The sequence below is a fragment of the Eleutherodactylus coqui genome, chromosome 8 (genome assembly GCF_035609145.1).
Source record: "Eleutherodactylus coqui strain aEleCoq1 chromosome 8, aEleCoq1.hap1, whole genome shotgun sequence".
Lineage (NCBI taxonomy): Eukaryota > Metazoa > Chordata > Amphibia > Anura > Eleutherodactylidae > Eleutherodactylus > Eleutherodactylus coqui.
The window spans coordinates 50,100,852-50,126,535 of NC_089844.1; the positions used below are offsets into that span (position 1 = coordinate 50,100,852).

At 43.1% G+C, this 25,684-nt stretch overlaps 1 protein-coding gene across 5 annotated transcripts in view; it reads left to right on the plus strand.

Moving 5' to 3' along the window:
• Positions 1 to 1,219: 1,219 nt before the first annotated feature.
• The window catches only part of FN1 (fibronectin 1), a 69,004-nt gene continuing 44,539 nt past the window's right edge, over positions 1,220 to 25,684 (plus strand). For 4 of the 5 annotated variants that reach the window (XM_066575611.1, XM_066575613.1, XM_066575614.1 and 1 more), the window contains exons 1-12: positions 1,221 to 1,576; positions 13,382 to 13,510; positions 14,807 to 14,944; positions 15,875 to 16,006; positions 16,334 to 16,471; positions 19,052 to 19,210; positions 20,989 to 21,156; positions 21,304 to 21,483; positions 21,968 to 22,144; positions 22,468 to 22,620; positions 23,162 to 23,290; positions 24,166 to 24,306. In XM_066575611.1, the coding sequence (XP_066431708.1) occupies positions 1,393 to 1,576; positions 13,382 to 13,510; positions 14,807 to 14,944; positions 15,875 to 16,006; positions 16,334 to 16,471; positions 19,052 to 19,210; positions 20,989 to 21,156; positions 21,304 to 21,483; positions 21,968 to 22,144; positions 22,468 to 22,620; positions 23,162 to 23,290; positions 24,166 to 24,306 (1,828 nt within the window). In that variant the 5' untranslated portion in view covers positions 1,221 to 1,392. Of the gene's footprint in view, positions 1,577 to 13,381; positions 13,511 to 14,806; positions 14,945 to 15,874; positions 16,007 to 16,333; positions 16,472 to 19,051; positions 19,211 to 20,988; positions 21,157 to 21,303; positions 21,484 to 21,967; positions 22,145 to 22,467; positions 22,621 to 23,161; positions 23,291 to 24,165; positions 24,307 to 25,684 lie in introns of all 5 variants that reach the window. The other variant, XM_066575612.1, reaches the window with a different exon arrangement.

Below are 25,684 nucleotides of genomic sequence, written 5' to 3' on the forward strand. Positions count from 1 at the left end.
AGGTGATGTATGGTGGCGCAGCGCCATGCAGAGCTTTTTGAGTGAGGTAGAGGAGTTTAAATTTAGTTCTGCAGTGGATGGGCAGCCAATGCAGCGACTGGCATAATGCAGAGGTGTCTGAATAACGACTGGATAGAAAAATGAGCCTGGCTGCATTTAGTATGGATTGGAGTGGAGCGAGTCTAGTACGGGGGAGGCCGATGAGTAGTGAGTTGCAGTAGTCAAGCCGGGAGTGGATGAGGGCAATCACGAGCGTCTTTAGCGTGTCCGTGGTTAGGAACGGACGTATTTTAGCAATATTTCTGAGGTGCATGTGGCATGTTTGAGCCAGAGATTGGATATGGGGGGCAAAGGAGAGGTCAGAGTCCAGTGTGACCCCAAGGCATCGGGCATGCCGTTTGGGGGTTATGATGGTGCTAGGCACTGGAATGGAGATGTTGAGGGGAGGTCGGTTAGAAGGTGGAAAGACAAGGTCGTCAGTTTTAGAGAGGTTTAGTTTGAGAAAAAGGGAGGACATAGTGCTATATGTTAGAAACCCATTGTTGTCTGGAAGTGATGCCTCTTCCCCAGGCTTCATTAATTTCTAATGGGATGGGGATACCGAATACCATTAGAATTCCTTTCTCTTCCAGAACCTAAATACTGTACTTGATCACCAAGTAGAATTCAATGAAAGGGTAAAATCTGCTGAGAACCCACAGCAGTGAGTGTGATCCTACTGATCGGTGGGGATTTGTTGTAGATTTTACCCTTTCAGTTAATTTAAATTGATGGGTCGCGATCTACTGCAACGACCCAGGGTGAGAACGTTCCCTTAGTGGACTTTTTAACAAGACGATTAGATGTACAACAATCCTAGAGCCTCACAAGAGAATTAGTTGTGGCCAGAAAGAACATACGGACGTTCTAAGAATGTATCCTCGGCATCTCTAGAACAGAGCCGTTGGGCTGCAGAGTCTCTAGAGGTGACCGGAGAGGATGGAGCCCTCCGTGTGATTCCGCACTATATGAGCCCGGCATCGCTGAAGCCCCCGCTACCATCACCTCCGTATCCCTTCCACTACACACCTCCCACCGCTTATATAGCAGAGCCAAACTCCGCCCTCCGGGGACGTCACCGTCAGCAATAGACCAATCCCAGCCCTCCAATGTGTTCAGCTAGCGCCCCCGGTCAGTCTCCGGAGTGTGTATATATATACAGCGCGGCCGCAGAGCGCTCTCTATCACTGGCCGGCACGGAGCCGCTTGTCTTCCCGCTTTGCTTCCCTACTTCTGGCCGCCGGTGACTCTCTCCTGCTTGTTCTCCTATAAGCGCTGCGGACTGGGAAATGCGCCAGTAACCGGCCGCTACTAACAGCTTCTTTATTACCTGCACCCCGACTCTCTGGCAGGATGACTCGGGGACCCCTGGCCGGGCTTCTCCTAACCCTGTGCGTTACCGCTGCGGTGCTAGCTGCGCCATCTGAGAGGGTCAAAAATCGCAGACAGGCGAAGGCGCAACAACAAGCACAGGCGCAAGAAGTGGTGGCGCAACAACCTCTCCTGCAACCCGTCGTGGCCGCGGACTCCACTCAGAGTAAGGACGAGCTTCGTGTTGTGTGTGTGTGCTTAGCGATCAGCTGTGCAAATGTCGCATCCGCTCCTCCTCTGGGGCTCCTAACTGATTGTCATTGAGAATTTGCATCTGAATCCCCTTCTTATACATGGATCTAGCTGGGCATTGTACCCCCTGGGAGGTCTCGGGTGGGGGGTGGTCGACCTGTACTCCTTGGGGAAATCTCAGGTTTGGGGGTTGTTCAACCTGTACCTGCCAGGGAGATCTCAGGTGTGGGGGGTGCAACTTGTTCCATACTGGTAGATCTCAAGTGGGTGGTCAGGGTGCAACCTGTATCCCCCAGGAAGATCTCAAGGGGGAAGGGGGGTGCAACTTGTATCCTCCTGGGAGATCTCAGATGTGGGGGGTGCAACTTGTATTCTCCTGGGAGATCTCAGGTATTTGGAGTGCAACTTGTTCCACACTGGGAGATCTAATTAAAAAGTCCAAGGAAAGAGCCTCATTAGGGGCACCAACCACTGGCACAACCTTATTAGATTAAAAGGGCTTCATCTTTATTTGTTGCACATAAGCCTGACAACGTGTCGGCTGTCCACACTGGCCAAAGCTGCTGCGACAGCCGACACGTTGTCAGGCTTATGTGCAACAAAGATGAAGCCCTTTTAATCTAATAACATTGTGCCGTTGGTACCTCTAATGCGGTTCTTTCCTTGGACTTTTTAGTGGCATGTGTAAGGGTTATGGATCCCATTGTTCTGAGCCTGCATTATACATTGGCAGCCTCCCTCTAAACTATTGAGGTACGTTGTCTACCATTCTTATAAATACTTTCCTGGGAGATCTCGGGTATGGGGAGTGCAATTTGTTCCACACTGGGAGATCTGAGTGGGTGGGTGTAACTTGTACTGGAGCATGGCTTTTTGGGGGTAGTAGTAAACCCCATATTTTACAACTTTAATGTATAAACAGTAAGGATGCGTTCACACGTCACTAATTTTCTATAGAGTTTAGTGCAGATCTGTAGCAGACTTCACCCACAATTGAAAGGGTGAAATCTTTTGCAGGATGAACCACAATCAGTGACAAATGGCGACGTGTGAACGGACGCTTAGGCTGCCTTCACACATGGCTCTTTGGATGTGTTTTTTTTTTGTCTGTCTAAAGGCTGAGCAAAAAACAAATGGACCCCAATATAGTCAATGGGGTCCGTTCGGCGCTGTTCGGTTTCATCCTAAGACAGGCCTGTTTTGCCATGGAGATTCCCCTTTCCTGCTCCCCAAATGAGGCAGTAAAGAGGAATCCCCAGCAGAGGTGTGAATCCAGCCTTAGGGCCAATGCCCACGGCCAGATTCCACGCCGCGGATATCCGCTGTGTTTCGCTGCAGCTATTAGGTTCTGCAGCGAATTCCACAGCGTGAAATTACACGCGGCATGCCTTATTTGCCGCGGGAATACGCATGGACGGTTTCCATTGTTTTGAATGGAAGCCGTCCGTCACGCTATACTTCCACTGTAGTACAGCGGAAGTATAGCGTGAATATGTGCACCGCCAGCCGCGTCATGTGGGAGCTACATAGCAGATCGGTAAGTATGGGGTCTTAGGGGGGGGGGGGGGGGTGCTGTGATGGACTCCGCTGTGGTTTTCGCTTGCGGAGCCCGTCACGGCCGTGGGCATGAGCCCTTAGCTATGGTGATGATTGCTACGATCAGATTGTTTTAACTTGCTGTATACAGTTTTTGATTGGACTGGAAGAGAACGTTACGTATTTAGTAAGAGCCATTTTACACGGGATGACCCATTGGGCAACGGATATCTGTCAAGTCGTCCCAGCGCTAATCATTCCTGTACTTTTACATATGAAGGAGTATCGCTCAGTGAATGGAGCTGGGGCGATCCGGGGATCATTGCGGCCGGACCTCCTCCATTCACAATAAACAGGCAGTTGTTCATAAGTGTACTGCATTTTCCATGGACCGATCCATTGTTCAGTTGGGGCATGCATCTACACTGAACAACTTATTGGCTTGTGTAAAACTGCCCTGCGGGTGAATGCCCACAGATGGATTTTTTTACTGCGTTTCCCACAGCGGAAATCCATGCGGGAATTCCTCAGCTAGTGGTTCCTCTGAACCGAATAGCTTTCTGCCTGCCAATGCTCACATGTGGAATTCTACCATGGATTTCCGCAGCGGGAAATAAATCGCGGCATGTTCTATTTACCGCCGATTTACGCTGTGGGAGGTCTCCATTAATGGAGACCGCGGAAATCTGCAATCACCAGCAGGCACTTTTTTGTTTTTAATTGCGGTACTCCTGCAGCATAAATCCGCGGGCGTATCCCCTGACACTCATGAGGATGAACCCTAAATCAGGACTGGACAAATCCCAAGGGCTGGGGAGCCAATGCCCTCAGAAACTTGCGGCTCGCGCGCAACTTTTTTTGTTGCTTTCTATTGATGTCAATGTTAGTTTTTATTGTCTAGTCCCTAAAAAAAGAAACCCACACAGCCTCCTAAGGTCTTCATCCCTCGTGTACACAGCAGTCACAAAGAAGACCCCATTATAGGAACGTTCAGAGTTTTACAGTTTCCTGGAAAATGATTCCCATGTGTGTGATGTCTGTGTAAGCGCTGGTCTCGGATGATCCTATAATGTTGAGGACACATAATTATGTACATCCATATTTAAGAGGTTCGGTTCTCTATTCCATAGGTGTTTGTAGTATCCTCACACTTACAGTATATGAGGCTGTAACCTTCTAGTCCTGCAACTTCATTGACTTTTTCCTTAATGCAATGTTTCTAAATAAACATTCCGCCTTGTTTTGTCTCTTGAGACTGTTCTTTCCTTCCTCAGACAAATCTGTTCTGAATGTGGATGTTTTAGTGGTGAGCTGTAAAAATGCACAATATTTGGGCTTTCTTTAAAAGGAATCTCTTGTAGTCAAATTTTCAATAGCAGATTGTGGGCATTTGCCTATTTTATTTTAACTGAAAATTGAAATTGCTTCCCCCAAAAATGGAGAAGGGCTTAAAGGGGTTGTCCGGTTACTATTAGCTCCTTAAAATGATAGGAAATGGGGTTGAAACAATAAAGCAAATGAGTACTAGCCCTCCTCGCCCCTGATGGTCCAGCGCTGCAGGACCGCGACTCCTAGTCTCTGTTGGCAGGTAGCGGTCACCTGACTTCCACTGACTTCCGCCATGATGTCACCCCTACGCCTGGTATGAGCGTTCATATCCTGGGCACCATATTACCAAGAGTTTTGAATGATGCCGCTGTGGCCTTTGATTGGTAGAGAGTGGTCACGTGACTTCCACTGTCAGAAACTTGAAAAATCACGGTGCTGCATCGTTGATCATCAGGACTGTAGAGGGTAAACACCCAGTTATTTTACAGTTTTAACCAATTTGTCTGTCCTTTTAAAAAGTGAATTGTAACCGGACACCCCTGTGGTGGTGCTGCGAAGGATTTGAACACTCTGCCTGGTTACCTCACTGATTACAGGAAGGCATCTCTTTAAGGACTTATTCACACTTTGAATTGGTTTGGAGAATACTGGAGTGGTGCACCCACTTGGGTATTTGTCACACCTATTGAAATGGGTGGACCGCTAAACATGCATGCTTGGGCAGCGCTCCATTCAGAGTGACTTCACTGTGGGGAGAGGAGAAGGGAAGTAAAGCAACCCCTACAGTGACAGGAGAGCAGGACATGGGAGTCCTGTTCTCCAGATCAGCAGGGATCTCTGTGGTGAGACCACCACAGATCAGCCATTTATTCCCTGTGCTGCTGTGGAGGGGGGATAACTTGATATTCTGGTAAAAACCCTTGGAAATACATCAATTGGACCACCTGCTGCCATCGGCCCCAATAAAAACATCTGGAAACCCCCTGGATGTGAAACGTTTTATATGAAAACAGCCTCGCATCCCTGCGGGGGTCCCTTCATCCCTCCACAACTGTCACAGCCACGGCAGGAGATTGTGATGTTTGCCATGGTTTTAAATGGGCTGGCGCTGCTGCCAACCCCATTGAAAACAAGGTGAAACCCCTGGATGCAACAGCCTCTCACCCCCTGAGGCTGAAGGAGTCCCCTGCTGCAGCTGATACAGCCACAGCAGGAGATTGTGATGTTCTTCCACTATTTTCAATGGGGGCAGTGCTGCTGCCGTTGGCTCCATTGGAAACAATGGGCGATATTGCAAAAAGACATGCTGCAGTTCCCCACTCCCCCCACCATCTCAGGAGTGAAAACATCGCAAATGAGAATGAAACCATTGAAATTCATTGGTTTCATAATCATGTCTTCACTCACTCACATCACGAGAAAATCGCCCGACTCTATTTTTTTATTTATTTATTTTTTCCCCTTGCCAGTGTGAAGGCCCTCCTCACCCATCCAGGAACAAAGTTCTTTGGATCTTTTAAGGTGCCCATACACTTTTGAGTAAAGTTTGATGAAAATGGACTGTGACAACCTAAACTATAACTCGTTAGGTGAAATTTTACAATGAGCGTTTGTTTTGGCTGCCTGATGGCCTACTGTCATCTCCAAAAAATCTGGGCGAGTTTGAAATTTGGGCCAAAGCTTTCTTTTACAGAACACCCCTAAGGTACTTGTGCACATAACACGAACGTTGATGGAAATTGACACTTTCAACTAAAACTGTTTTTTGGGTGAATTTTAAGAATGACCGCTTTAGCTGCTCATCAACCTGCAGTCTTCACCTGGATAGAAGTAGACTTGCATGAAAGTTTTAATGATTAAGCTTCCTCTTGTTTTGGGTTTTGTAGAATGGAGATTTTAAGGTGGTTAGGATGTGGACACAGCACTACTCATGGCCAGATTGATGAGTGCGACCAATGTGTAAAGAGAAGCACTTGAAATTTCTGTCTTAGGCAAAATAAAGATCTCTCATCGATCTCTTGACGTCAAGCGATATTCCTTTTAAAGAATGTTCCCAGAAAGAGCTGTCCGTCATTGAACTTGTTTGGCTAGTTTAAACAGGTTTAACAGCCAATATGGACCAAAATCCAACTACGGTAGTTGTCTGTTTAACAAGTCTTCATCAGATTTGGGCCAAAGCTTTCTTTTACGAACCATCTTTCTTTTAAAGAACTCCCCTAAGGTACTTGCACCTTAGCATTTGTTCAACCATCTTCTATCTAAGGGTGGCCTTACACTGGATGGCCATCGTTCGCATAGTTATTTGAAATGGTCGCTCAAGCGAGTTGTGTTTGAATGACTGTTCATGTGCTTTTGCAATCATTGTTCACTTGATGCCCCATTCCTGAGAAACTTGTTAGTAAGTTGTACATTTACACCAGGCAACTTTTAATTAACCTTCGACTATTTTTTAGGTGAGCTGAATTGACTAGCAACAAATTATCACTAGTCACCCTGTTGGTGGCCGTGTTTACATGGAATGACTTATTTGTATCCACTGTTTTAAGTGATCGCTTGAACAATAGCCCTGTGTAAGCCACCTAATGTGTATGGCCAGCTTTAGTATCCAATGTGCAAATAACCATCTGTTGCCATCCGGCTTGTGATGTTTCACTTGGTATACTCTCAGGAATGCTCGTGTAATGGAGCAAAACATTGACACCTTAATGGTAAGCAAATCCTTAAATACACATTAGAGTGATATCTTCAAAGGAAGAGTTTCAAAAGACCCTTTACAGGACGGATGTAAAAAGTTGAGTCACTTCTCTTTCTCATGCCAAAAAAAAGTTCGGACACCAGCGGTAGGCAGTGCCACCTCTCGATTGAGCCTGCTGCAGTAAACCTTGAAGATGCTTCCATTTTGATAAAATGGAAGTTTGATTATGAATTGCTTGTAGCTTCCAGAGAAAGGGTCATCCTTGCTCTACTCATAGGTGGGGTTTATGCTGGTGGATTTCCCTCTCATACATACTTCTATGGTATGTCTGGTTGAACTACCTCAAGCCTTTTGTTGTAAAACCCTTAAATGTAGTCTTTGTGAATAACTAACAAAACCTAAATCCCAAATTATGAAAAGTAAATGGTGATTAGACTTAATCCAGAAATTTCTCTATTTATTCTACAAAGGAAATAAGTGGCTGTAAATACAAGAGGGCAAAAAAAAACCAGAACTTGCATCCAAGGGAGTGGTTAATAATGTTTTGCGTGCTAGCCAAATCCTTTATACTTCAACCAGTGTTATCTTTTATGAAGTGTCTGTGTTCTGCCACTTTTGACCATGATGGGTTATAGATAGATTTAACTACTCATGTATGGCTTTTATCTGTCGAACGCAGAATTACTGCTACATTCCTTGTGGTCTACTTGTCATAACTCTTGCTTATCCAGTTTGTTTGATCTCAAACCACACTGGGCGGCTAAATAGGCGATGTATATTTTGGTATTCCTAATGTAAGTTAGTGTATGTATTGTATTTCCCATTTCTTAGGACGTTGGTTTCTAGTAGGATAGGGGAGACCTCTGTATTCGAGTTACAATCTCCAAAATTCCTAGAAGGCTAGTCTGCTATGCCGAACAATGGGCAAGACACTGCCTGTAGTTATCTTGGGCTGCCGTATCCTCCGCCCTGTCATTTTTGTATGGCCTGAAGCTAACTAAAATGTGCTACCTCTACCACCCACCTTTTGTCATTTACAAAGCCATTTTAGATGTAATTATAGAGCAAATGCTGCCATTCAAGAGAATCCCTTTGTTCTTCCAGTCTTCTATTATTGCATCTTAAGAAGTTGGAAGTAATGAGCAACTGCAGTCCATGTAATCTATCATTCAGGGTGGAATAAAATAATTGCTGTTAGATACTGCAGGCTGCACTCACAAGATTTGTTTTATTTCAATCACTTCTACGTTTTGTATCCCAGAAGGAAATATACCTCTGATCGTAAATCCAGGAGTTGACTTTTTATGTCTATTCAAACTTCTTGAGTTTCGAACACCAACAATGGATGCTAGACGGCAGTTACTAATGACATCCATCGTAGACACGACAAAAATGATCTTCCAACTGAATGCCATAAAATCAAATTTTTATAGAGTTGCAACCTTGTTTGCTATTATGACTCTGTGGACAGCTGAATGATGACCACTATTATTGGTTGTTACTAGTGTAGGAGACTGCGGTTTGTTATTTAGCCTGAGTGCACTAAAAGATCAAAGCTAAAACTATAACTATTTAGTATTCTTTCCTAGGTTGCGGTTTTTGGCGCAAGGGAGGTTATGACATTACTAGAACTTGGCACAGGGGTTAAACCGTATCGCTACCAGTTCTGTTAAATGGGCAGATGATTGTTAATGAATATTTATACACTCGATACCCTGCCTATGTGAAGGTGTTGCAAATCATCTTATAAACTATGAAATGCTTATTACAGCTAATATGCAGCACCCCAAATTTTTAATTTTTAGCCAGCATAGCCTCCTGAGTAAACGGCGATGAACTGCCAACAATGATGGATCCGCACGTGCTTTAACAATGGCACTTTTATGCTCCTTTTTAGATGGTACGATTATTTGCACGAGCAAATGAGTGGGGGACGTCATCACCAGCTCGTTCGCTCTCATGCAGTCCGTTTAAACAGGCAGATTCATTGTTGTCTTGGTCAACGTAAAACACTGAGCAAGCAACAAGTGAACGAGCCAACAATGATTTTTATGCCAGCAGAAACTGGATGAATGAGAAGCAAACGATTCTCATTAGTCATTGGCTCACGTTTAGAATGAACAATTAGTATTCATTTTCACAATTTTTTTAGATAATAATCATTCCGTCTATAAGAACCTTAAGGGGTTCTGACACGAATAAGGTTTTTATGCTTTAACAGCCATTGTTCCCTGGTCTGCCTAATGGACACAAGGAAACCACGATTTTTGGCGTGCTAAAGCATGAGAACCTTATGTTTACCTTCTCTTCTGTTGTGCAGTGGGGGTCATCTCCCAGCAGGCTTTCAGCTTCCTCCGACGGGCCGCTCCCCACCCCCCCCTCCGGGATTGCGCACAGGCACAGAAGACAGGTGCCCTCTGACAGAAGTCAGGACGGGCCGCCTCCCCACTGCACACGCGCAGAACTTGGGAGTTCCGCCGGTACGGACAGGCCGCCCACAGCAAGCACTACTTGTGACGTGGCACCTGTCCGTTCACCTCGGAAGTGGCTCACAGACGGAGCAATGCAGGAAGCGGTCATTTTGACCGCTCCAGCTCTGCTTCAAGAAGCTACAGAAGAAGATGCCCGATGGGGGGGACATGCCTGACGGATCAGTCCTGGCCAGGCAAGGTATGTAAAAAATAGTTGTTTTTTTCATGTCAGAACCCCTTTAATAATAGTTTGGGTGCATATAGTAGTGTTCATCATTCTATTTAAATGGAGCCAAACGAGCCACGATCAACTTGCAAAAATGTCGATTGAACTCATTCCGGCAGGAAATCTACTAGTGCAAGAAAAACTTTTAAAAGGACCTGTCGCCACTCCTGACATGTCTGTCTTAGTAGATACTTTTTTTTCACCCCCCCCCCCCCCATGAAATAACCATTCTGAAGCCTTTTTAAAAAAAATAATTTTACATTGTAGCGTTCCTCTGTTATTCCTCCTATTTTATTTATGAATAAATTGCACAGTCTGATGCTGTTGACACTTTTTGGACATTGTCCGACTGTAGGACAGTCTCCTTCCTCCAAATTGTAACGCCCAGCTGTCAATTTATTCAGATGTCTAGCAGGAATAACAGAGGATCAGGTGACCTATTTGAAATTTTGGCTCGTGGCCTAAAGGTTGGAGGGGGCTCCGTTCTATAGGATTATATAATTGCTCGGTAGTATCAATTTCCAGTAAAATTTTGTTTGTCAAATATTTTACATTACACTTAAAAATTGACATGGTATGGAATCCCACACCGCATGTCAATTTTCGCACAGGTGGTGCAGATTATTTCTACAGCTTGCAGACCAGACTTTCAAAATCTCATCTCATCTCATCTACTCTACTGCTACTGTAAATGCTGTGGAGGGTCCACAAACAAATTCTGTAGCAAATCCACCTCGGGTGGACTTCCCTTAACTGTAGTGATGAGGCAATCCTTCATATTCTATTGATTTTCTACCCCCCCCCCCCCCCCCCCTAATTACAGTAAACATGCAGGCTGAGTGGTCTGTCCTTAAGTATAAGTGATGAATATCACACTGGTTGGGATCTGATTTCCAGCATCCCCATTGATCCGCTACTTTGAAGGGGCTTTAGTGATGGGGCTTTATTGCTCGCCTCTTCATGGTTTACCAGGCACAACTTTGTACACTTGATAGCAGCTGTGCCTGGTACTACAGCTCGGGCACAATCACTCGAACCCCTCACCAATCTGACAATGATGGCCTATCCTAAGGATAAATCGTCAATATAAGATTGTGTTGGGTGATTTCTCATGCTGCAATAATGTCATAGAGAAAGACATCCTTAAATCGAAGGTTAGGAAGTTCCCTAAAGATCTAGTGTAGCACTGGGTGTTTAGAATGGGTCTTTGTGCTTTCTATAGTAATGATCAACCAACCAGTAATTGGCTTTTTGTGTGTGTGTGAATACACTTTGTATGAATATGCCTGTTTAAGTGTTTTTGGCTAATAAAACATTTTGAAAAAAAATGATTTGATAGGAAAAAAGACCAAACAAATTACCAACAATTTTCTAAAGAAAAGGCTGAAAGTCGAATTCCTTAGTCTGACAGCTTGTATTTATCATGGTCTGTCCCTTCTAAAGGGTAACAACTTTAATGGTCTTGTCCTACTGTAGTGTTGTGTGACTGGCATTCGAAAACATGTAAATAGTAGGTCTTTGTATGCATCTTCATCAAATTGTAAACTAGGTTCTACAATATTTAACTTGAATCATGATGGCAGGAATGCGTATGTTCCTCTTTAATTGGGATGTGAATGGAGGTTTTAATTTTTTTGGTTGTATTTTCATGTGTAATGCAAGTTGTACCCAAGCTTCTTGCATCTCCGAGCATATACTTTGTGTGCTGTTCAATGTGCGGGACACCATACGCTACATGTGAGACTTGTATGTAAATAGGAAATGCTGCATTTTAAAATTTTTTTTTAATTTTTTTAATCGGTTTGAGTGAAGTTACTTGTGTGCATGCACCCATTCATATAAATGGGTTATTTCCTATGAGTTCTGTCTACATTGTAGTCAGACGGAACCCAGGCGGGAATATTATGCATGTGAATAAGCCCTAAGGTTTTCCAAAATATATTAAAAATGAAGTCCCTTTGCAAAATGTAATAGAAATGAGCTAATAAAATGCAGTTTATGATCTGAATATGATTTATTGGTGTTTAATACTATTGGAATACTGTTTGACGACTTTTTTTGTTACCTCAGTCAACATACCAGACATGACCTTCCTGAGGCCCCAGGATTAGCATCTGTGGGTTTCTGCTTTTGATTAAGTAGACAAGCATTCGTACCTGTTTCATATTATCCCATTAGAGTACTCGGTTCTGTAGATGAATGTCTTGTCTGGTCTTGGTAATCCCACAGTATGTTGTACCGTACAAGCTGATCCCAGTGCCAGACGGCTGATTTATTGTAACATTAATCTGCTGTAGCTCCTTTTTACTATGTTGAATCTGTAATTTACAGGTACAGCGATTGAAAATCACCTCGGAGGATTCTTATGTTTTATTGTAATTGAGTATTTCAGTTGGACAATTTAAGGCTAGATTGATGTTAAGATTTGGTAGTTTCATCCAGATACACATATGGCACAATAAATGTATTGGGCTGCTTTCACACCCGTGTTAGGGCTCAGTTCAGAGTTTGCGTCTTTGTTCCGTTTTTGGACGAAAGAAACTGAAAAACGAACGTTTTTTTTTTTTGTTTTTTTTTTTTTTTCCCCCTGATTATTTCAATGTTTTTTTTAAAAAAACAAAACGTTTTGGTTTGCTTCCATTCTGTCAGGTTTCCGTTTCCTTTTTTTTTAAATGAAAAAATAGTGCAGTTTGTAGCCTTATCTTGCTGTTAAACAAATAAAACAAAATTGAAACCTGACAGAATGGAAGCCTATGTATTTATTTTTTGTTTTTGAACCCCACTGAAATCGATTGGGGGGGGGGGGGGGGGGGGGAGAGAAAGTATCACTTTTTTTTACTTTTTTTTTTTAAATTTTTATTTTTGCTTCTGTCCGCCAAAAACTAAGCGGTTGGCTGTAAAAGCAGCCTTAGGGTGCATTCAGACGATTGTATATCGGCTGGGTTTTTATGCCCGACTGATATACGGTGTCCCTCTCTGCAAGGGGAGGAAGCTGGAAGAGCCGGGAGCAGTGCTCTGAGCTCCCGCCTCCTCTCCATCCCATCTCCGCCCCTGGCCACTATTTGCAATGGGAGGGGGCGGAGCTACATTCCCAACAGTTCCGCCCCCTCATTGCAAATAGTGGCGAGGGGTGGAGAGGAGGTGGGAGCTCAGTGCACTGCTCCTGGCTCTCCCAGCTTCCTCCCCCTGCAGAGAGGGACGCCGTATATCGGCTGGGCATAAAAACCCGGATAATATACGGTTGTCTGAATGCACCCTTACGTGGAGATTTTATTGTATATGATAAACATTTTGTCTCAAAACTGGTTTGACTCTAGCCTGTTGGTAAGTTCAAAATATTCAACTATTACTGCACTGAGTTGCTGTATAGATTGATGAAATCTCCTTAATTTTTGGAAGTCATTCCTCCTTTCACATCAGATCTCATTGATCATGGTTGTCATTAAGACATCAAACTTAAATGGGCAAGTTTATGCTTTGTAAAGAGTTCAAAACTTTTAAAAACATGTATCTGTTTCACAGAGGGTTGTTATGACAATGGACAGTATTATAATATTGGACAGCAATGGGAACGGACTTACCTGGGCAACCCGCTGGTGTGTACCTGCTATGGTGGTGGAAAAGGATTCAATTGTGAGAGCAAACCAGAAGGTGAGTCTGCAATACAATGCTAATCCATCAATGGTTGGTATATGTAGTATATAAGGGGGTCAGAAACTATGGATGCAACTTGTGACCATTATAGGGTACACCATTTGAGGCTGGCACAATGACTCACATGGACTTGGCAAAGTTTAACTTGACCAGCGGCTTACGCAGGTTAAAGCAATGGACAAAAAGTTAAATTCAATGGGAGCTGTGCCTGCATTACCAATTGCAATGTGGACAGAGCTCTACTGACTGCTGGCCCGGCACACAGCTGGTTGGTAGGGATCCTGAGTGGTGGAACTTCAACCAATTAACCAATGCTCCACACAGGTTATCAATAGTTGTGTCCTGGAAAAAGTTCGTTTGTCATTACATACATTCCTATATCCAGCGCAGCAGGATGTAGTGTATCAGAGCACAATATAACCTAGTACAATATAACGACATTAGTTACCAGTTTTATGTAGACAGGGCCAGTTTATTACAGTTTTAGAACTAGAAAAAGATCTCCATTGACTTTTAGAGGAGTTTTCTGGGACTAAACTATTAATGACCTATCCTCCAGATAGGTCATCAGTAGTTGATCTGCGGGGGTCCCCTGCTCAAGACCCTGGTCTATCAGCTGATTGAAGTGGTCGTGGTGTTTAAGTGACCACTGATGTTACTTCAGTCCATACTCAGCACAGTACATTGTAAAGTGGCTGACTGGTATAGCAGCAGTCTCATTCGCTAGAATGGGATGGAGCTGCTCTGGAGCCATGTAACTGATGGAACCGATGGATGCAATGTCACACCCCAAGGGAGCGATATACGTTGTCTCTCTCTGCAGGGGGGGGGGGGATGGAAGAGCCAGGAGCTGTGCTCTGAGCTCCTGCCCCCTCTCTGCCCCCTCTCCGCCCCTCTGCACTATTTGCAATGGGCAAGAGGCGGGATGGGGGCAAGGCTAAGTTCTGAGAATTAGCCCCAGCCCCCGCCCGCCTCTCCCCATTGCAAATAGTGCAGAGGGGCGGAGAGGAGGCAGAGAGGGGGCGGGAGCTCAGAGTACAGCTCCTGGCTCTTCCATCCCCATGTCATGGGGATAGGTCCTTAATAGTTTATTACTGGAAAACCCCTTTTAACTTTTAAATCTCGTCAACTGGTTTAACATGAGCCATTATGATCTAAGCTGCAAAGACTAAATTAGTCTTGGAGTCCTAAGCATAATGAAAATATAACTTTCACCTCTGACTAAAAATATATATGCATTGGTTCTTATGGGCAGCTTGGATACATGACGTTATCCTTTTGATCTCTCAACAGCTGAAGAAACTTGCTTTGACAAGTACACAGGTGTAACATATCGCGTTGGAGTAACCTATGAGCGACCCAAAGACAGCATGATCTGGGACTGTACCTGCATTGGAGCCGGAAGAGGGAGGATCAGTTGCACCATCGCTAGTAATAACCCTTTCTATTTAACAGCCCAATACTCTAACTGGGCACCCTTTATATTGCATCTGTTCATTATAATTAACAATTTGTTTGTCTGGCTACTTGCAGATACGTGTTAAGGCAGTTCTATGTCACATGCAAATTCTTTACCTTTGCATAGCCATGGGCATAAAGGTTAAAGTTAATGTGACAATTCAAGCAATGCAACCAGATGTTCCCTATAGGGGGATGGGTTTTTATCTACTTGTGCTGAAATTCCATGGGAGGAAAGTCCTAGAACGAAGAACTAATAGTATAGTATGATCCTGTTCATCAGGAGATCTACTAATATTTAATCTCGCATGGCTTACACAATTTTAGAGCCCAGTAGCAAGGTTTTGTGTTAAATGCTGACCTTGGTGACATTGTTGCTTGTACATAAAGTTCAATATTTGCTACCTTCTTTGTAACTTTTCAACCACATGGCCAAGTTGCAGTTAGTTGAAATTTTGCAATCATCCATCAAGTTCACCAGAAGGTTTTCTAGGGTCCTCTAGAAGGGGCATTTTTCTCATCTAATGTACCAAAGCCATTTCTGGCTATTCTGGAAAATTGTGACTAAAGCATAACTACACTGCTACAACTACTACCCTGTTTCCCTGAAAATAAGACATACCCTGAAAATAAGACCTAGCATGATTTTCCAGAATTTTTAGGATGCAAAATGATTTTTCAGGCTTTTTGAGGATGCTTGAAATATAAGCCCTACTCCAAAATTAAGCCTGGCTACCAGTTTATTAAAAGTCAATTTAAATAGTGTCCAGGCAGCTATACATGTAAAAAAGTTAAACCTCTTTGAACAAAAATTAATATAAGACAGTAGTTCTATTTTGCAACTTACTTATGCACTAGTAATGGGTGATTTCCAGTGCATGTTTAACTGAAGTTTCATTGCAGATCGTTGTCATGAAGGTGGACAGTCCTACAAGATTGGAGACACTTGGCGCAGACCTCATGAGACTGGAGGCTATATGTTAGAGTGTGTATGTCTTGGCAATGGCAAAGGAGAATGGACCTGTAAACCTGTAGGTAAGAACTTCCCGTGTACATACGGATTAAAATCTCATAAAATTGCAATGAAAATGAAATGCATTTTCTCATGCTGCTTCTAATCGAATGTCTTTGAAATATGTGAGACAAATGAAATTGAGACATTTAAGAATGGGGACTTGTGGATGCTTTATCGTGAGCACACCATTGTGTGTGGACCTGGGGCCTTATGATAAAGGGTCTCGCATAACGAAAAATACTTTAACTACCAATTCTTAGACGTGATAGAATATAGAAAAGAACTGAATGGTCTTTGATGCTCATTGGATAAATGCATAAAATGTTGTCCTTTTTCTGTCTACTTAGCTGAGAGATGTTATGATAATACTGCTGGGACATCTTATGTGGTTGGACAAACCTGGGAGAAGCCTTATCAGGGATGGATGATGGTGGACTGCACATGTCTAGGCGAAGGAAGTGGTCGCATTACGTGTACTTCTAGAAGTAAGTATTCTTTTATTCATCAAACGTTAACCAAGAGAAAACTCCTCAGAACGTATTTTTGCAAAGAGAATTCTGCTATCTTAAAGAGGTTGTCCCGCGAAAGCAAGTGGGTCTATACACTTCTGTATGGCCATATTAATGCACTTTGTAATGTACATTGTGCATTAATTATGAGCCATACAGAAGTTATCAGAAGTTATTCACTTACCTGTTCCGTTGCTAGCGTCCTCGTCTCCATGGTGCCGTCTAATTTTCAACGTCTAATCGCCGGATTAGACGCGCTTGCGCAGTCCGGTCGTCGTCTTTTCTGAATGGGGCCGCTCGTGCCGGAGAGCGGCTCCTTGTAGCTCCGCCCTGTCACGTGCCGATTCCAGCCAATCAGGAGGCTGGAATCGGCAATGGACCGCACAGAAGCCCTGCGGTCCACCGAGGGAGAAGATCCCGGCGGCCATCTTCACCAGGTAAGTAAGAAGTCACCGGAGCGGGGGGATTCAGGTAAGCACTGTGCGGTTTTCTTGTTTAACCCCTACATCGGGTTTGCCTCGCGCCGAACGGGGGGGCTATTGAAAAACCCCGTTTCGGCGCGTGACAACCCCTTTAGGTTTTGCTGCCCTTAGAAGGTGAACTTAAAGGGGTTGTCCCGCGAAACAAAGTTGGGGTATACACTTCTGTATGGCCATATTAATGCACTTTGTAATGTACATTGTGCATTAATTATGAGCCATACAGAAGTTATTCACTTACCTGTTCCGTTGCTAGCGTCCTCGTCTCCATGGTGCCGTCTAATTTTCAGCGTCTAATCGCCGGATTAGACGCGCTTGCGCAGTCCGGTCTTCTCCCTTCTGAATGGGGCCGCTCGTGCCAGAGAGCTGCTCCTCGTAGCTCCGCCCCATCACGTGTGCCGATTCCAGCCAATCAGGAGGCTGGAATCGGCAATGGACCGCACAGAAGACCTGCGGTCCACCGAGGGTGAAGATCCCGGCGGCCATCTTCGCAAGGTAAGTAAGAAGTCACCGGAGCGCGGGGATTCGGGTAAGTACTATCCGTTTTTTTTTTTTGTTTTTTTTTTTTTTTAAACCCCTGCATCGGGTTTGTCTCGCGCCGAACGGGGGGGCTATTGGGGAAAAAAAAAAACCCGTTTCGGCGCGGGACAACCCCTTTTAAGAAAGCACTCAAAACTTTAAAAAAAAAAACTTTTCCACATCTTTTTAGTTAATTTATTACTCCTAGTGCAAATCCATCTCTCAAGGTTATCACAATTAACTTCAGTTCCTGTCTCCAGTGAGACGCGTTATCTAATCTCCCTCACACACCCGGGCAGTTTTCTAGGAAGCCAATCTGTCAGTGGGAATATTGGAGGAAACAGGAGAACATGCAGATTCCATACAGATGTTTCTTTGATCAGATTCAAATCCAGGACCCACTCATCAATATGTTATAGAAGAGAAGTTGTTAGATGAAATCTACTTTAACTTTTTATAGAAGTTGATGATTGGTATCCTTCCCTCCCCTTTTGCAAGGCGCTGTCTGATGGTGTATTTAGCAGATACTTGAGAAAACATCACCTCTTGATTGAGTATAGGATAGTTTTGCATGGGGTCTTGAGTATAGGATAGTTTTGCATGGCTGTGCACATTCCCAGTAGGAAGTATAAGATGTGGAAATATTTTATCTAGAACCTTCCTGTACCATTTGGAAACCATTTACACACATCAGTATTTCCTTGGAACGTTGATGACACATTAGCCTTGTAGGTTTCAGACTGTTTCTTCTGTAGGACAACCAGGGAATTGTCTTCTCCTGTACATGGAAACGAAGCCTTGGCAGTAATTTCCATTACACTACTACAATTTATCACATTCCCATTGAGAATTACCAATGACAAATGTATACGTTTGTTAGAATGCTTGGCAAATTCATTGCCGCAAGGGAGTAATATCACAGCAGCACTTGATATTATGGTTTCATTTTTCATTCCATTGTGTTGCTGCATTTTTAAGTGCAGTTGTGGTATATATTGGAGAGGACAAACACTGCATTCCCATCACTGTCCTCATTATACTAATTGTAAAAAATACCCTTCAGCCTATTTCATAAAAGAAGCCACAGGATAACTGTTGAGTTCTTAAGCGCCCAACAGCTGTCCAGCAATTATCGCTCCTATGCCTACACACAAGAGCAACGATCGCTCCTTGCATGGAGGCAGATCTCTTACAGTCGCCCGTTTTCTTTCATAGTAAACAGGCAGTCTTTCATAGATCAACGACTACAGGTTTGCTCAGGCTGATCAGCACTTAATTTTTTTTTAATTTTTTTTTTTAATTTATGCCTACACGAACAAATTTTCATTCGGCATTCAGATCATGCAGGCATTTGCACCAATCAACAGTTGCTCTGTTTTTAGCTCTGCTAAACACTGAGCTACAACAAGTGAGCGCTTCCTCCTGGCTTGCCCTGTTGGGTCCCATGTTTAAAAAATCTTCTCCATGGGCTTTTATTAATAAACATGCGTATTTTTATGGATTTCCTGTACATTCATTTAAACTGTTAACACTTGTCCTGTGTCTTTTTTGTACATAGATAGATGTAACGACCAGGACACCAGAACCTCTTACAGGATTGGGGATACTTGGACGAAGACTGATACCAGGGGGAACCTGCTGCAGTGTATCTGTACCGGCAATGGACGTGGAGAATGGAAGTGTGAACGACATTCTTCCGTACAAACATCTGGCATTGGTGAGTTTATCCTAAGGAGATGTAGAATGTGTACTGCTCAAACATTAAGGGAACCCTTGAATCTTTCGATAACCGAGACCTAATGTGCGATCTTGAGCTGAATTTTTTTACTGGTATAAATTATTTAATTCGTAGAGAACAAAATAATGTATCAGCAATCAATGGAAACCAAAGTTATTAACCAATTAAGCATTTCAAATCCCCCAGAAAATCTATCTGCGGGAGTTTTTTCACAGTAACTCATAATGTGACTGAGTAGTGTGTACGGCCGCAGTGCCTGTAGGCTCATGACATCTGGTCATGATGGTGAATGGTGTCCCAGGGATCTCCTTCCAGACCTGGATCGTCAGTGAGCTCCAGGACTGTTTGTGGCACTACTTGTTGGCATCGTATCCAAAATGTCCCAGAGATTCTCTCAATTAGATGTGGGCCTGGGGAACACAAGAGCCAGACAATGACCACAATGGCTGCTGTTCATAAGCTGCCCAAATACTCTGGCCACATGAGACTGGCCATTGTCCTGCATCAAATGGAGCTCTGGGTGCACTACCCCAGCATATGGTCTGACAATGGTTGCGTATTTTATCCCTGTACCCAACAGCAGTGAGGGGATCGTTGACTATCACATGGAGGTGTACGACCCTCTAAAGACATGCTTCCTGACTACCACCAAGTAGCACATCCTGGATGTTTTTGCATAACATTCACCAGGGCATTTCCAGACCTTGTAACGTGCCCGTTGTGAACCCTCTTTAATCTGTGTAGAGAATAGGACACCAGTGGCAAAGCTGCCAATTCTGGTGTCTTCTTGTGCATACTAATTGAGCTGTATGGTGTTGGACTGTGAGCATAGGTCCAACTATAGAACTTTAATCCCCATGCCACCCTTGTGGAGTCTGTTTCTGACAGTTTGGTCAGAAACTTGCAGACTAGTAGCCTGCTTGAGGTCATTTCATAGGACTTCTGGTAGTGGTTCTCCTGTTCCATTTCGCACTGAGGAGCAGATATCTGTCCTGATCCTGGGTTGATGCCCTTCTATAGTCCTGTCCAGCTTTTCTCATATAGTGAGTTATGTCCTGGTGTCTGTACACATGTATGTGCCATCCTGGCAGAGCAGGACTACCTGTGCAACCTTATTGGGCTGCAGGTACCACCTCATGTTACCAGTAGAGACAATGACACTTGAAAAATGCAAAGCCAGATAAGGAGAGGGCAATTGTCTGCGGCCACAATTAGGAAAACCATTGTCTTCCGGGGTTGTCTTGCTGTTACCACTTTAGTGCTCCTGTTGTCACTTTCGTTTGCATCTAAAAAGGTGAAATCAATTTACAATCCCTTATTCTCCCTAAGTGAACAGATTGATATGCCTGCCATGTGAGCTACTTGGGGTTATACTGTGGTGCTGTGTTCCCTTAACCTTTTGATGGTGTAGTCTTACTATTATGATTACTAAACACTGTGCTCACTGCTAATGTTATGCACAAACCTTATTTTATAGTTGGCCTATATGTGCGTCACATGCATTCTAAATGGCTGCACTTATTGCATATGTACAAATGGTTCATATGGTAAGTGGTCTTGTGGGTAGAACTTGGCCATCATCTGCCAACTGATTCCCCAGTAGGGAACTAGAATTACTTTTAGCTGCCGCACTTCATGGGTAGACAATACACTCAACAATGTTCATATGCAAGCGATGTGTGTTTTTTATTTTAAGGCTTTTTGTGTTTTAAATTGCAAAAGGAAGAAATAACTTTCCCATTTTGTCTTCTCTGTAGTGGTTGATGCTAGTTTAAAAGCACTTACACCTATGCCAAGTGACATTGAGCACTGTGTGACGGACAGTGGAGTCATGTATTCTGTGGACATGAAGTGGATGAAAGCACAGGGTAGTCAGCAACAGATCTGCACTTGCCTGGGCAATGGAGTCAGCTGCGAGGAAAGTGGTGAGTGCAACTGCTTTTAAATAATAAAATAAATTGGAAAGTGTTTTAGGCCCCCACCCACCCACCACCACCTGCCTAATGCAGGATTCACTGAATCATCCCAGACAAATGTCTGTCCATGTTTAACCCTTTTTGTGTTTCTTACAGTTGCAGTTGGGACGTATGGTGGCAATTCTAACAATGAACCTTGTGCAATCCCATTCATTCATAGTGGAAAAACCTACTATGCATGTACAACAGATAGCCGTCAAGATGGGAAGCTCTGGTGTGCAACCACTTCTAACTATGATGAGGACAAGAAATACTCCTTCTGCACAGAACAGCGTGGTAAGCTGATAAAAGTGGATAAGTAATGGAAGCTTCAGTTGGTGAATCAAAACTTTAAAGGACAACGACTTCTTCTAGAGAAGGAGTTATTGTCTCTGTGGTATTCTATTTCAAGAATGCACATCGTCTTAGAAAAATATATATCTAATAGTTGAAGGAGAAGCATAGAAGCTTCGATGGTCAGGGGCTAGCACTGTTGCTTTTGCAATGCTGTGATCCTGGGTTTAAATCTGACCAAGTACAACATCTCCATGGAGTTTCTATATTCTTCCTTGTATTTTCATGGGTTTCGTCATGTTCCAAAAATCTACTAATGGGTGAACTTGGACCATGAGCCTTAGTGGGAACAGAACTGTATACCAAGTGACGTACAGTGCTGTGGAATGTGTGCACTATAGAACTGAGTAAAATAAAGGCTTGTACTGTCATCTTATTTTACCCATTATTTTCAAACCTAAAAATTATACAATTCCTCTTCTTTCAGTATTGGTACAGACAAGAGGAGGCAATTCAAATGGAGCCCTCTGTCATTTCCCCTTCATGTACAACAACCGCAATTACACAGATTGTACCTCAGAGGGCCGTCGTGACAATATGAAATGGTGTGGTACTACTCCCAACTATGATGTGGACCAGAAATTTGGGTTCTGTCCAATGGCTGGTGAGTATCAAAGTTTTATTGACTATAGAAGAGAAAATCTTGATTTGTACACAGTCCGCTTTACAGTATGTAAACTGGCCTGTGTTATGGTTAAGACACTTTAAGATGTTCTAGTAAAGGGTTTGTCCCCTGTCAGCACTTCCTGGCTGAGATGATTAACCCGCAGCTGGTATTCCGACCACCTCACCAGGTGTTAGAGACAGTTGAGCGTGGCAGCCTTCAATGGGAGTTATAGAAACTGCGTAAAGTTGACTCAAAGCTCTTGAGCTAGAGGTCGGCTGCACTAACCAATGGATCCATTTTTTTTTTCTTCTCCACCATAGCTCATGAAGAAATCTGCACTACCAATGAAGGTGTCATGTACCGTGTTGGAGATCAGTGGGACAAAATGCATAACCAAGGTCATATGATGAGGTGTACATGTGTTGGTAATGGCCGTGGGGAATGGAACTGCATTGCATATTCCCAGCTTAAAGGTAAAACACCAAGTCTGTTTGCATTTTGGACAATTTTTTTTTTTTTCCAAAAACTGTTAGTTTTTGATCTTATTTACCTCCGGTTGGAGTCAGAAAAAAAAATCTCAAGTGTGAACCTAGCTTTAATCAGTCTGCAGACAATTTTATGTAATACTAACAAAGTAGTGTATATTCTTGTTTTGCAGAAAGTGTCTACCCCCTCCTTCCTCTGCCATCATTTTTCTTGTTTCTTACTAGTGAATTGATGCCATATTCATTATGTTCAGTTTTGAGTTGGCCAACTTGTGCACTGTTTTTAAGTCAAGAGTCTAGAACCACTAGAACCATTCTAAAAGTCTTCTCTAGAAGGATTATTTATACAACACTTAACATACTATTTTATACACCTAATAGACCAAACTTTTTCTTTTTTACCATATGGCGTTTATTCGCAAGCACTCTGAGCAAGATGTGTCAAACCTGCAAGATGGCCTTGACTTCCTTGTGCCGGTACATTTTATATCTTGATGTACAATTAACATTTTTCTGTCTCTTGTAACAGACCAATGTATTGTGGATGGTGTCACCTATGATGTTAATCAGTCTTTCCACAAATACCACGAAGAGGGACATTTGATGAACTGCACATGCTTTGGTCAGGGCCGTGGCAGATGGAAGTGTGATGCTGTGGGTATGTAACTTTAGCACATGATTCTATGGAGATTTCCAGTTGGTCTGTCATAGATGAATGAAATTTGCTTCAGTCTGATTTATCAGTACAACCCATAATGTGATTTTTAATAACGGTGTTTGTTCTTAATGGAGTAAGCCACTGCCAGAATCCTATGATGGTGGCTTATCCCTCTGAAAACCGAAGGCTTAGACCGTTGAAATCCAGACACCTGAGCTTTTACTCAGACATAGTTGAGAGGCCTTCATATGCATTAGATAGACGACCGAAATCGGTGACATTAATGTGGATGGCCAGCTTTGTATAACATTGCTACTTTTTGTTGTGCATGTCCTGTATAATGACAGAAAATCCCCATTCCTACTGCTGCTTTGTAAGCGGTAATTGAACTATTTCCATACTGGCTGATAGTCTGGCGATAAATAACTTGGATGACGCATTCCTGTGCTACTGGGGATGGGTGAAGGCAAACTCTCTGATAAGATCTGATCTCTTTGAAATCCACAGGGTTTAGCAAGCACAGATTGTTCAATCTGTTTTCTTTGGTCAGCATTCAATGAGTTGTCACTCCGGGGCACAGTTCACATAGAAAGTTAAAGCTCTCTGTTTCAAAGTCTTTTATAGAGTTCTGAATAAACACTACACATTTTAAATTGACCAGAAAATGATCACATTTATGGTTTGCCCCTTCTAGAAGGGCATGGCTGAAACCCTTAAATGGTATGCAAAAGAATTGTAGTGGACCTCCCTCTATGATGCCCCTGATAAGGGGATATGGAAAGGGGTTGTCTCTGAGACCATTTCATTGAAACTTCCTATGTAGAAGCACTTTAAAATTTCACAAAATATTAACTTGCTTGGCTGTTTTTCATCAGATCAATGCCAGGAGACTGAATTGCGAAAATTCTATCAGATTGGGGAATCTTGGGAGAAGACTGTAAATGGTGTTGGCTACCAGTGCTATTGCTATGGCAATGGAATTGGTGAATGGCATTGCCAACCTCGCTCCTACCCAGGTCAGTGATAACACAACTTCTGTAAGTTTATACAAAACCACATGGTTTTCATAGTTTTAGTAATGTTGGATGTATGTACTGTTCAACCTCGAAATCCTTGTAGGAGTATTTTATGGAGTTTGAAGCTATCCAATTTCAATGTGTAGAATGCTACGACTTTAGGACAAAGTACAGGTTAAGGCCCATTTGGACAACGATTATCGCTTAAAAGACCTCTTTTGAGCGATAACTGTTGTGTGCATTTACATGGCAAGATCGCTTAACATTCTCCCAAACAGCAGTTTGAGTGACAGTTTTGAGCGTTCACTTTGCATAAGTGTGCAAATGAAGGCTCACACTGTATGCAAAAGACAAGTGGGACAGCTATCTTCTGCATACAGCTGGTATCCAGCTGAGTGCTCCAAGTGGGGGGGGGGGCGGGTATACAGAAGCCAATCTGGACTGCTATCTTCTGCATACAGCTGTCTTCTTGGAGCGCTCAGCTGGTATCCAGTTGAGCGCTCCAAGCGGGGTATGCAGAACACAGCTGAAGTGCTGTCGTCTTCATACACCAGCAGAAACGATAGTATGCATGGTATCCTGCTGTGAACTCGGCACGCGGCACTGATAAGGCTCATCGTTCTTTCAGCTTGCTGAAAGACTATGAACGACTCGTTAACTAAAACTGCATGATGTCCGTGTCGTTAGACCCAACAATTCTCGCTCAAAAGGCTGCTTTGAGCGAGAATCGTTGGGTCTATTTTGCTTTTTTTTAGTCAAGTGGTACAATAAGTCAACTATTCTGTTTGATATGCAGATTAGGTAAGAGTGTTACACTGAGGGCTGAAATGTAGGGTTTCAATATAAAGATTGTATACACATGCAAAAAAGTTTCTTTTGACTTGCAGTTATGTATGAGTAACAAATCAGAAAATACATTTTTAAAATATGAAAGTTATGTTTTCAGGAGATGATGGAATTTCCATTAAGGGAAATGTAGCTAACTATCGAAACTGGACGACTGAATGATCATCGTTCAGTAGCTACTGGCATTTACACTGATTGATTATTATTCCGAGTCCTACTATCCAGTGAGTCTGAACTCTCATTCAATGAAAGGTTCTTGCAGTTAGTTTTTGATAAGATAAAAACTAGTAAAGCTAAAAGAAAGATAATCCACTTAATTCTTTTGTTCTAGTGAAGATCTTTTTAAGCACAATTTCCCCAAAAGACAATAGATGCATTAAAAACTAATCTGACTTCTGCAACTACCGGTCTCAGAATGGTTCTATAACCATTATATTAATTTTTATAGACTTTCGGGTCCATTTACACCAAAAAATGTATTGTTTGAGCGAGCAAACTATGTCAGAGTTCGCTCGGACATCCTGTTTATACA